General features: G+C 40.5%; 1 protein-coding gene across 1 annotated transcript; it reads right to left on the reverse strand.

The window, feature by feature from the left end:
- Positions 1 to 11,355: 11,355 nt before the first annotated feature.
- Positions 11,356 to 13,029, reverse strand: LOC104773662 (protein CDI). The gene is made up of 2 exons (XM_010498310.1): positions 12,879 to 13,029; positions 11,356 to 12,476 (listed from the first exon to the last, which is right to left on the reverse strand). The coding sequence occupies exon 2, from the start codon at positions 12,458 to 12,460 to the stop codon at positions 11,681 to 11,683; it is 780 nt and encodes a 259-aa protein (XP_010496612.1). The 5' UTR covers positions 12,461 to 12,476; positions 12,879 to 13,029; the 3' UTR covers positions 11,356 to 11,680.
- Positions 13,030 to 13,075: the final 46 nt, after the last annotated feature.

Consider the following 13,075-nt stretch of genomic DNA (forward strand, 5'->3'; position numbering starts at 1 on the left):
CTTGAGCCTTCTTCACTGATAAATCAAGCAAGAAATCTCTATAGAGAGGGTATGGTTTATACTGTTCCAAAGCAGGTCCTCTCTCCTCTTCTTGGTAGGAAATGATGATCTCTTGAATAGCCATCACTTCTTCCTTTTTCTCAACCAAATCTTCTTCCCTCAAAACCCTTTCTTCCCCATGTTGCTTAGCCAACATCTCCTTTTTCTCAATGATTTCCCTTAACTCCTTGATCCTCTGTGCTTTGAAACGCCCAGGGAATGGCAGTGGGGGCTTGTAAGCAGGAGGAATGTACTTAGCAGGCTTGACAGCTTCGGAGTCCCCAGCTCGATCGACCACTCGAGCATGCACTCGGTCGAGTGGCTGCTCGAGCTCCTGGTCGAGTTCTCCTGCGAGTTCCTGTTGCTTTGCACAGATGTCACTTGGGGCTTCAGTAACTAATGAATTCCCCCAAACTTGGACTTCACTGTCCTCAGTGACTTCTTCCTCTTGAAATTGAATGGCTTTGGCTGAGAACTCCCTTGGATTTTGAACAGCTTTTCCAGGGAGTTGGTTGGGTTTTGGAGCTGAAGTAGATGCTATGTTACCCTCCATATACTTCACTCTTGAATTAAGACCCTCAAACTTCATATTCAGATCATTGTACTGTGATGTTAACCTTTGGTTCAACTCAGCAAACTGCTTGGCTTCCTCAATCTTTCCTTGTGTTTGCCCAATCAACAATTGTTGCATCATAGCTCTTAAGTCTTGTTCTTGGCCTTGGTTAGTCTGAAACCCTGGTGGGGGACACAACTGAGGCTGGAACACTTGGTGTTGTTGTTTGGGGATGTAGGTTTGTTGCTGTTGAGGCTGTTGAGGTGGATAGACTTGGTCTTGAGGATTAGCCACATTGGTACTCCTATAAGATAGGTTGTTGTTCTTGAAACCTCCTTGGTTGTAGCCTTTGAATCCTCCTTGATTCTGCATGTAGCACAACTCAGCAAACTCAGTCTCCCCCTCTTGAACTTGTGCTTCTTCTTCACCAATGAAATGAATAGACTTGGACTGGCTAAGAAGGATCTTGTCAAGCTTCTCATTGACCATCTTCAAGTCCTTCTTATACTTGTCCTCTTGATCAGTTGAGGAGCTCCTTATGGTCCTATCATAGTCTTCATTATAGTTGCCATCTGACTGAGCAAGATTCTCAACTAATTCCCAGCCTTCTTCCACATTCTTGTTGAGGAAGTTGCCATTAGAAGCTGTGTCAAGCAACATCCTTATCTTTGGAAGCACTCCTCTATACAAGGTACTCAAGAGTGACTCATTGCTGAAACCATGATGAGGACATTGAGTCTGATATCCCTTGAATCTCTCCCATGCCTCACAAAAGGTCTCATTGTTCCTTTGAGCAAATCCAGAGATCTCATTCCTCAGCCTTGCTGTCCTAGCATTAGAAAAGAACTTGGCCAAGAAAGCCTTCTTGCATGCATCCCAAGTAGTGATTGCACCAGTGGGGAGAGTTTTTTCCCATAAATGAGCCTTGTCCCCAAGTGAGAAAGGGAACAACCTCAGCTTAAAACCATCCTCACTTACACCATTGATCCTTGTAAGGCCACATATTCTATCAAACTCATCAAGGTGATCAAGTGGATCCTCCATTGGCAATCCATGAAATTTGTTGGCTTGAATCATGGAGATTAAGCCACTCTTGATCTCAAAGTTGTTGTTGGCAACAGTTGGAGGCACAATTCCAGCCCTTTGGTTGTGAGTGTTGGGTGCATCTCCAGCACCAATGTTCCTTGGTCTCTGAACCTGATCCTGATGATCCATTGCTACTATAACCTCTTGTTGTTCCTGAACAACTCTCCTTTGCTTAGTTCCCAAACCCTTTGTCACCTTGTGGATGTTGTCAATGTGCTTGAGAAGATGGTCCTTTCCTTTAGACCTTGTGTGCATCAACAAACACAAACGATTTTTGCCAGGCACACGACTGAGCACAGGCTCTTGTTGGTGATCAAGTCGACTGGAAACTGATGGTTATAGAGATCCGGCGTCTGGCTCGAGCAGGTGCTCGATCACTACTCGGTCGAGTGGTGGTCGAGTTGATGGTCGAGTGGTACCTGAAATGGAACTTCAACCCAGAAACAGAAGATTCAAGTGTATAAACGAACTTAATCTTAGACTAATATGGATCCTAAATGTCACAAAAACACACTCAAATGGGCAACGGCGCCAAATTGAAACAAGTTTTTTTGTGTGGTGAATGATGGTGGATGTATGCAATGATGATATATGAATGGAATGATGGATGGGTGTTTCAATTCCCCTTATGCTATTGCAGTACAAGAGGTATCAATCCTAAATGAGTGTTTGTGAACAGATAAGATGTGCATATGAATCTAAGTTAAGACAAATGTAATGATTGTTTGTCACTAACAATCCTAAGATGGAAATGTAAAGATGCAGAAAGTAAACTACAAGAACCAAGAACTAAATGCAAATGAAACTGAATGATTGAAACTGTAATGAAGCAAGAACAGAAATAGAAACTACTACTAATGAACTAATGCAAGACAATTAATGAACTGAAAGCTAAATGTATGCAACTGGAATGAAACAGGAATGAAACAAGACAATCACAAATCATAAACCAGAGTTCTGGGGATGAACTCGAGCAAGCACTCGACCGAGTGTAGGTCGAGTGAGAGGTCGAGTTGGCTAAATCCGGAAAACAGAGCAACACAACAAAAACAGAGCAATACTAAAACCAATCAAACAACAAGCAAGCTACAAGATTAAGACTTTAAAATCAATAAACAAAGAAGGTTCCTGAGGATGGATTCATGGGAAGAACTAATCATTGTGGTTATCTAACTTGGTCAACAAATCTCAAGCAAACTTTGAGCTAACCTCTAGACATATAAATCTAAGACAAGTTTCTCCCACTCTCATGGTCAAGAAACAATCAAACCTATGCAATTCTAGACTTGTTCTCACACAGTAAAGAATCTACACAAGCAGGCATTAAGCAATACATCTCAAACCAAACAAGACCTCTAATCTCTTAGCAAGCCTAATGGTAAGCTCTAGATCTAGCCTTATCTATGCTTCTTAAACATTGGTGTGATGCTAAGAAGCTTGAAATCAGATCCTAACCTCTCAGTTCAAGATCAGCCTTAAGAACATCTAGCCTAGAAGAGATCTACAACAATCAAGCTTGACCAAATCACATAAACCACAAGATCAATCCTTCCTAACCCATCCTCAAGATCCTAAGAAGACTACTCACAACAAGACATGATGAAACAAATCAAAAACCCAGAAAATATTGAAACTTGCATTATTAGAAAGATAAAACTAAGATCTTCAATATTAATCAAAGGATGAAACTCAAATTCTCAATATTAAGAAAGTTATTGAACCAACAATATTGAAGAATCTAAGAGTTTTCTTAAACAAGTACAAAATCTAATAAAATGCAAAAGGAATAATGCTAAAAAAGGTAAAAACTAGGTTTTTGGGAATATCTAAAAGTCTGGACGCTTTGGTGGCTGCAGGTACAAGGTCTTATATAGCGGGGAAGTGGAAGCCCTAAAAATAGAAAAAGTCAAAGCGGTCAACGGCTTGGTCAACTCGACCTGTGCTCGGTCGAGCTAGGGGTCGAGCTGGCTTCTCACGTGCAATCTCCACTCGGTCGAGTCCTCCTCAGCACACGGTCGAGTGTCTGGTCGAGTGTGCGGTCGAGTTGGACTCTGGACCTTGTTGTTTCAGCCTTAACTCCCTTGTTTCCTCCTCAAGATTGCTTCACATCTCTTCTCCATTGCTTCCATGCTCCTTGAGCTCCAAAATCATCTGTTTATGCATGAAAAGATGCAAATGCAATGCAACTAAACCCTAATGCATGATTAGTGCTAAAGCTACACAATAATGGCCTAAATGGATAGAAAAAGATGCAAAAGATGTGAATAAACTAAGGGAAAACAAGGTAAAATATAGGAACATCAACCGCGTATGTACTGTTACCGACCCTGGTACCGTACTGCGTACGTACCATTACCGAACCTTGTACCGTACCGCGTACGTACCGTGGAAGCGGGTCGTTACAAGAACCCTATGTGGTTTATATAGATGCATCCAGAGTTGGTTTGGGATGTGTGTTGATGCAGCATGGGAAGGTGATTGTCTACGCTTTGCGGCAATTGCGGAAGCATGAGGATAACAATCCTACTCATGATTTGGAGATGGCTGCTGTAGTTTTTGCCCTGAATATTTGGAGATCTTAACTGTATGGTGCAAAGGAACAAGTGTTTACAAATCATAAGAGCCTGAAGTATATATTCACTCAGCCCAAGCTGAACTTGAGGCAGAGGCGGTGGATGGAGCCGGTGGCGGATTATAATTTGGAGATAGCCTATCACCCTGGTAAGGCTAACTTGGTTGCAGATGCTCTGAGTCGGAAGAGGGTTGTTTCGGCTCAGGAGCAGATCTTCAGGCTCCTAAGTTTGTGTGCAGATCTTCAGGCTCCTACTCATGATTTGGAGATGGCTGCTGTCTCTGGTAGGAGAGATTAGTTCTTTGAGGTTGTGTGCTGTTTCTCAGGAACCGTTGGGTTTAAAGGCGGTTGATAGGGCAGATCTTCTGAGCAGGGTGCGGTTGGCTCGGGAGAAGGATTTGGGGCTGGTGAATGCCTCTAAGGATGTAGATGCAGAGTATCAGGTCTCAGCTAATGGTACTATCTTGGTGCGCGGTCGGATTTGTGTGCCCAAAGATGAGGATTTAAGGCAGGAGATCCTGAGAGAGGCTCATGCGAGCAAGTTTGCTATTCATCTAGGAGCGACTAAGATGTACCCCGATCTCAAGAGGTATTATCACTTGGTCGGGATGAAGAAGGATGTAGCTAGTTGGTTTCGCAAGGTCTATGTGTGTCAGCTAGTGAAGGCTGAGCATCAGGTTCCTGGTGGGTTACTGAAGAGTCTACCCATTCCTGAGTGGAAGTGGGATATGATCACGATGGACTTTGTGGTAGGATTGCCAGTGTCTCGAACTTTTGATGCTATTTGGGTCATTGAGGACCGGTTGACTAAGTCAGCACATTTTCTGGCCATTAAGAAGATTGAAGGAGAAACGGTCTTGGCTAAGAAGTATGTGAAGGAGATAGTCAAGTTGCACGGGGTGCCAGCGAGTACTGTGTCTAATAGAGATTCTAAGTTCACTTCAGTGTTCTGGAAGGCATTTAAGGTGGAGATGGGCACTAAGGTGCATATGAGTACAGCTTATCATCTCCAGACAGATGGACAGTCAGAGAGGACGATCCAGACGTTGGAGGATTTGCTGAGGATGTGAATGGGATATGTGTTACATATTTATACAAGGAGTGAATGGGATATGTGTCTCCCTTATAAACCTAAGTGCAATGGCCACATATACATACACATATACACATTTGGGTGTGTAGAAAGTGACATGAAGAGAGAGGGGAGCTGGTCCCAAGCATGTAGATAGTGACAGCTCCAAAGTTACCTCTTAAGCCAACATGTGACTCTCCCACTTGTTCCTTCTCTCTCCAATAGAAACTTGTCATCTTTGAATGTTGTTGGACGCCCAAGAGTGATAGGGACACCTCCTAAACGGATATTTAGGTCACATGTTACTTCTTGCAACTTGCATTGACTCCAAACTCACATGGGACCACCTTTTTGCCGCCCAAACTCTATTTGAATCCTAGGGCCTTCTTCACTCCATTCATTGGCCCTAGGTTTGTACATCTTCATCAACATATCTTGACCGTACATTGGCACAACTTCATCGTCAATACTGACCCGAGGTTTGCACATTCTTCTTTGGTAGTTTAACCTCGGTTTAGCACATCTTGATATTGATAACTTATGACCCGGATTATGCACACGCTGTGGTTTTGATAACTTAACCCGGACTTTGCACATTTGTTTCTTGATGGAGAGTGGCGAGTGAACTTCCGGGTGTGTGACTTTTTCATCCGGTTCAATATCAACATATGTCTATGTGATTTGGGAGCCTTAGTCAGCCTAATGCTTCTATCAGTTGCTAAACGCCTAGGGTTTAAAAGGTACAAGCCATGTAACATATCATTGATCTTAGCTGATAGATCAGTAAGATTACCACACGGTGTTTTGGAGGACCTATCAGTTAGGGTTGGAACTGTGGAAGTCCCAACAAATTTTGTAGTATTGGAAATGGATGAAGAACCAAAAGATCCTTTGATCCTGGGAAGACCATTTCTAGCCACAACAGGAGCTATAATTGATGTGAGGAAGGGTAAAATTGATCTCAACTTGGGAAAGGACTTCAGAATGATATTTGACATTGAGGAGGCTATAAAGAAACCAACAATTGGAGGACAAGTCTTCTAGGTTGAGGAGATGGACAAACTAGCAGGAGAGTTAATGGAAGAACTATCAGAACAGGATCACCTTAAGACTGTTTTAACTAAAAGTGGAAAAGAGGGGTTTTTCCATGATGAAACCAAAGCCTATGAAGTGATATTGGATTCCCATAGAGAATCTGACATACCATAAGCCATTGAGAGGTTGTCAGTATCAGGAAACGAAGTCTAATCAGTTGAAGTAGCAGATTCAAAGAGCTCGACCAACCACTCGACCACGCACTCGACGGAGCATCTGTATCACCCGACCGTTTGCCCTGCTGAAACTCTCACAAATGACTGGTCTGAGCTGAAAGCACCAAAGGTAGAGCTCAAACCTCTACCATCTAGGCTAAGGTACGTTTTTCTGGGAATCAACTCTACTTATCCTTTCATAGTAAATGCTAAATTAAGTAATGAAGAACTTGACCTGCTAGTTATTGAGCTTAGGAAATTCAGGAAAGCTATTGGTTATTCTTTAGATGATATTAAGGGAATTGCACCTAGTCTCTGCATGCATAGGATTCACCTTGAAAATGAATCTTACTCTAGCATAGAACCTCAGAGAAGGCTTAACCCCAACATTAAAGAAGTAGTAAAGAAAGAGATTCTTAAGTTGCTTGGTGCTGGTGTGATCTATCCTATTTCTGATAGTACTTGGGTCTCACCATTACATTGTGTCCCTTAAAAAGATGGAATTACTGTAGTAAAGAATGATCAAGATGAATTAATCCCCACTAGAACTATAACAGGACATAGAATGTTTATTGATTATAGAAAGCTTAATTCTGCATCTAGAAAATATCATTTCCCTCTCCCATTTATTGATCAGATGTTAGAAAGGTTAGCAAATCATAGTCATTACTGTTTCTTGGAAGGATATTCTGGATTTTTCCAAATCCCAATCCACCCCAATGATCAAGAGAAAACAACATTCACATGTCCATATGGTACTTTTGCTTATAGAAGGATGTCATTTGGACTAAATAATGCTCCATCTACCTTTCAAAGGTGCATGATGTCAATCTTCTCTGATCTTATTGAGGATGTGGTTGAAGTGTTTATGGATGACTTCTCTGTCTATGGAGACTCTTTTTCTTCTTGTCTTGATAATTTGTGCAGGGTCTTGAGGAGATGTGAGGAGACAAATTTGGTTATGAATTCGGAGAAATGTTATTTCATGGTTCAAGAAGGGACAGTTCTTGGCCACGAGATTTCAGAAAAGGGTATTGAGGTGGATAAAGCAAAAATAGAAGTAATGGTTCAACTTTAGCCACAGAAGACAGTCTAGGTCATGCTAGATTTTACAGGATATTTATCAAAGATTTTTCAAAGATTGCTAGGCCATTGACAAGATTGCTTTGCAAGGAAGCTGAATTAACTTTGATGAAGAGTGTTTGAAGGCTTTCAAAGAGATCAAGGCTGCCTTGATATCAGCTCCATTAGTCCAAGCCCCAAATTGGGATCTCCCATTTGAGATTATGTGTGATGCATCTGATTTTGCCGTAAGAGCTGTTATGGGGCAGAAAAAAAAGACAAGAAGCTGCACGTTATTCACTATGCAAGTAGAACCTTGGATGAGACTCAAGGAAAGTATTCAACCACAGAAAAGGAGCTTCTAGCAGTAGTATTTGCATTTGAAAAGTTCTGAAGCTACCTAGTAGGTTCCAAGGTAATTGTGTATACAGATCATGCTGCTTTGAGGCACATCTACTCAAAGAAAGATACCAAGCTCATATTGTTAAGGTAGATTTTGCTTCTTCAAGAATTTGATATGAGATAGTTGATAAGAAAGGTATAGAGAATGGAGTAGCTGATCATTTATCCAGGATGAGGATAGAGGAAGCTATACCAATTGATGATTCTATGCCTAAGGAGAAGCTGATGCAATTGGAAACCACTCGACCTGATGCTCGAGCAAGCACACGATCAAGTGCATTTAGTCACTCAGTCGAGCACGACCAAATGGAGGAATGGATGGCAGTTGAGAGTGAAGATTTGCCCTGGTATGCTGATATAGTAAACTACAAAGTCTGTGAACAAATTCCAGAGGGCATGGATCCTTATTAGAAGAAGAAGCTGCTCAAGGAAGTCATTAGTTATTATTGGGATGAGCCTTATCTATACAAAAAGGGATCAGATGGCCTGTTTAGGAGATGCATTGCAGAAATTGAAGTGGAAGGAGTGTTGGGGCACTGTCATGGTTCAACTTATGGAGGTCATTTTGCAACTTTCAAAACTGCCCAAAAGGTCTTACAAGCTGGATTATGGTGGCCTACTTTGTTCAAGAACACTCACAAATTTATTACAAGCTATGATGCTTGCCAAAGAATGGGAAACATTACAAGAAGGAATGAAATGCCCCAAACCCCAATTCTAGAGGTTGAGATATTTGATGTGTGAAATTTTGATTTCATGGGTCCTTTTAACCCTCCTTCAAATGGGAATGTTTACATATTGGTGGTTGTGGACTATGTCTCCAAGTGGGTGGAAGCTATTGCAAGTCCCACCAATGATCACAATGTGGTTCTAAAGCTTTTCAAGACCATAATCTTTCCAAGATATGGAGTTCCAAGGGCTGTGATTAGTGATGGAGGGACACACTTCATCAACAAGATTTTTGATGGAATGATAAGGAAATATGGAGTTAAGCACAAGGTATCCACAGCCTATCATCCTCAAACAAGTGGGCAAGTGGAAGTATCAAACAAGCAAATCAAAGTCATTCTATCAAGAATAGTGGGAGCAACAGGAAAAGATTGGTCTAGCAAACTTGATGAGACACTTTGGGCTTATAGAACAACTTTCAAGACACCAATAGGAAGGACTCCATTTCAACTTGTCTATGGGAAGTCTTGACATCTCCCTGTTGAGGTTGAGTATAAAGCTCTATGGGCAATTAAACTTTTGAATCTGGATTTAGAGACAGCTCAAGCTAAGAGGAGCCTTGATCTGCATGAACTTGAAGAGATCAGATTAGAAGCTTATGGGAGCTCCAAGATCTATAAAGAAAGAACAAAAGCATTCCATGACAAGAAGATCCTTGCTAAAGATCTGAAGGCTGGAGATCAAGCTCTGCTTTTCAATTCAAAGCTCAAACTGTTCCCTGGGAAGTTAAAGAGCAGATGGGGAGGTCCTTTTGAAGTAAAAGAGGTTATACCACTTGGAGCTATCACACTTCTCAACAAGGATGGTAGTGAGTTCATAGTTAATGGTCAGCGGGTTAAAAAATAATGGGTAGAAGAGGAAAAACATGGGAAGTTTTCTCAAAGATGCTCCTCAAGCTTGAGAAGCTTGAAAGAGTCAAGCTCAGTGACTATAAACAAGATCACCAGGGAGGAAGTCCCTAAGGTATCTCTGTCTATATTAGTCTAAGTTTTTGGTATTTTGATTTTTTTTTTGGTGTTTTTATGGCCAGGGAAGAAGGAGATTTTATTCAAAAGGAGAAACGAAGGACTGACAGCATTCTCCACCATGGCACTCGACCATGCACACGACCGAGCGCCAGTTCGGGTGCATAGTCGAGCTGCCTCCTTCTCCACCAGAAGCCTAGAATGAAGCTTCAGACACTGGATATTCATATGACAGCATGAGTGATGCTGTACATAGCTTTTTCCACAACTCATAAGGTATCAACATCACCTATTTAACTGTGTATACCATTGCATTTCATGTTTTGTTTTGTTCTGATTCTTAAATCCTCATTCAAATTTCTCTTACACAGAGACTGTGTAATTTAAGTTTGGGAGAGGGTTTGAGATGACATTTGATGTTGTTTTCTGTTTTCTTATTTCAAATTTTTAGCATTATCATGTTAGTACTTGCATTTCATTTATGACATAGGAAAACCTAAAAAATTTAAAAAATTTATAAAAATCTTTACAAAAAAAGAGTGTTCATATAGTTTGCATTGCATATTAGGATCTTGTTAGTATGTTTCATGTAGAACTGTTTCATTTATGCATTTAGGGATTTATGATGAGTTCAGCCTTGTTAACTTGTTTAAATTAGCTAGACTAGAATCAATGCCCAAGTTAATAGTACTTTGATGCTATTTGAGTGAGCTAGAAACATAAGATTGAACCAAGCCTTGAATTCTTGTATTGCATTGTGGTCTAAATTGAATCATGTTGTGATTTGATGTTATTTCCTACTTATAAGAACCTAATATTGACTTGTAATTATCTGGTTATGCATTGCTTTAAACTCATGGATACCATATACATATTTGGATCATCTTTCTCCTTTTTACCACTCTTGTTGATCCAAGTAGCTGATTTCACTTTTAAATCAGTTTCCCCTACCCCTAACCTACCCTTCTTTCAAGTCATGTTTATTCTTGTGTGTGTGAGGCTTTTTTGGGATTAAATTTGGTAGAAAGTGTTAGGTTTGAACTGAAAACCTTTTCTTCATGTGCTCTCCCTAGTGTCACTCGGTTCCCACGTATTCGCTTGATGGAAAATTTGCTAGCAGAGTATTATTCTTGTGAATGCGTTTGGAATATATAGCTATCCCACAAAGGGACCTTGGAAGTTCTTTCCCTATGACTCTATGAGAGGAAGACTTGAACCCCAGCTAGTGGTAAACGAGAACGTAATCCTCTATCAAGTCAGAGGGGACCGAGGACAAATAACCGAGGACAAATAGTCATACTAAGAAGTGTAACCTTAACCGGATGTACTTTGCTAGATATATGCTTTAACATGTCATAAATTATAACGTGGCAAATACATGATCAGATGGGGAGTGAGGATTTATGCTCATGACTAGCAGATGAGTCTTTGGTTTGGTTAGTTTGTTCATTGGCACGTACATGCACAGGTCGCATTATGAAACCCCCAATCACAATTATATGATACCCTCATACAGTTTCATAACTCATTTGACAAAGTTGAGTCTACCTTATTTCACAGCCGTTGATCAATGTTTACCTCATCCATCAATGTTTTATATATGTTGTACGATTGCTCATTACAAATAAAGTGAAAAGAACTGCTTCATAAAGTCACTTAGTCACATATCAAACAAGTTGCTTAATTTGAGAGCAATTTTACAAATAAACTACCTTTAATTAAAGGTACAACCACAAGAAACAAACGAATAGAGGGCCATATGATCTTAATACTGGTATTAGTGTTGCGAATGATTTAACGAATTCAATGAAATAAAACACCACAGCCCTCCACAAGACTAATGATCCGTGGCTCTACAGAGCCAAGCTTATATATAAAACATGTAACGAAATCTTTAAGGAAGTGCACTACTCGTGTTGGTGGTAAGTAACAACATACCTCTTCTTCTTTCTAATTCGCCTTGTCAGCTTCTTTCTTGTTCTCTTTGCTGTACTCTTCCATCTCATTGAGCCAGAGATCCGCAAACTCGCAATCCTTCCAAGAATCAAACCAAGGACCTCCTCGAGTATAATGCACCGCCTTAGGCTGCGTGGTTGGATCTTTCTCAACAACCCTATTGTGACCCTCAAGGAAGTTCCACACAAACGGGATAGAGCCAATATCTTCATCCTCAAGCCACTGGAACCTATGGAGGAAAGCACCAGTCTGAGTGTTGACAGTCTCAGGGTTCAAGGTCTTGTTCTTAGGATGACCACAGTTGTAAAGCACCATAGAAGACCAGTTCTTCCTCGGGTACACGGTCTGAACCGCACCATCCATCTTAGTAGTCTCTTTAGGAGTGTAATCATGTTGAACACACATGATGGCGTATTTATCATCGATCAAATCAGTAATTTGCTTGATATCAGCAAGGTAGAGGAAATCGCAATCGACGAACATAGCCCAACCATCGTAATCGGACAAATGAGGAGTCAAGAAACGAGAGAAAGAGAACTCAGTGCTCTCCAACTGACCTCTTTCCCTCCAATACAAACCTTTCGTTCGAAGATCTGATTGAACAATCGGAATGATCTCTACAGGGATTGAAGATCTCTTGGTGATTGAATGACGACAGACTTGGTAAGCAAGATCTTCGCGTGGATCGTAACCAACAAAGATCCTGAAAGGTTTTTTCACAGAGAAGCCATTGTTGCAGGTCTCAGATTTGACATCGCCGTTGGTAATTGTCATCGTTGTACACTCGGATCTGTCTCGTTGCAAAAAAAAATTAAAGATCTCTATCATTCACATTACTACTAAGCTTTTTTTTTATATATTATAATAAGAATGAAGCAGCAACCATGGATTCAAGTATAATCGTACAAAAATTGTAGCAACCACGAATTTTCCCAGGAAAATTGAGAAAAATCGTATAAAAATGCAGCAGATAAGTGAAATCGAGTAGTAAGAAACAAAAATTGAAGCATCTTCCAAGCCATTAATTCCAGGAAATTGAGAAAGTTAGAGATCTCTCTATCATTCTTATTTACGCAAAGCAAAATTATGAGAAAAATTGGAGAATCGTGATGAAGCAAGATCATATCAAAAATGCGAATCAAGTAGTTAGAGACGGAGAGATTGAGGCATGGAATTCCAGGAGAGAGCGTACCTTGTTGGAGAGAATGAGGAAAAAAAAAAACCACCGACAGAAATGGAGATTTGTTTTGTGGACTTGAAATGTTGAAAAAGAAGAAAAAGATTTTTACATTTAGAGCGAGAATGGAGGAGAGGAGAGTGATTTACTCTCTTAATTTTAGAAATTAACTATTTCTTAAATAGTGCACAAAAAAAAAAAAAAAAAAAAAA

Source organism: Camelina sativa, unplaced genomic scaffold (genome assembly GCF_000633955.1).
Source record: "Camelina sativa cultivar DH55 unplaced genomic scaffold, Cs unpScaffold00608, whole genome shotgun sequence".
Lineage (NCBI taxonomy): Eukaryota > Viridiplantae > Streptophyta > Magnoliopsida > Brassicales > Brassicaceae > Camelina > Camelina sativa.

Coding starts and splice junctions, on each gene's coding strand:
- LOC104773662 (XM_010498310.1), bottom strand. CDS start 12,460: ATGACAATTACCAACGGCGATGTCAAATCTGAGACCTGCAACAATGGC.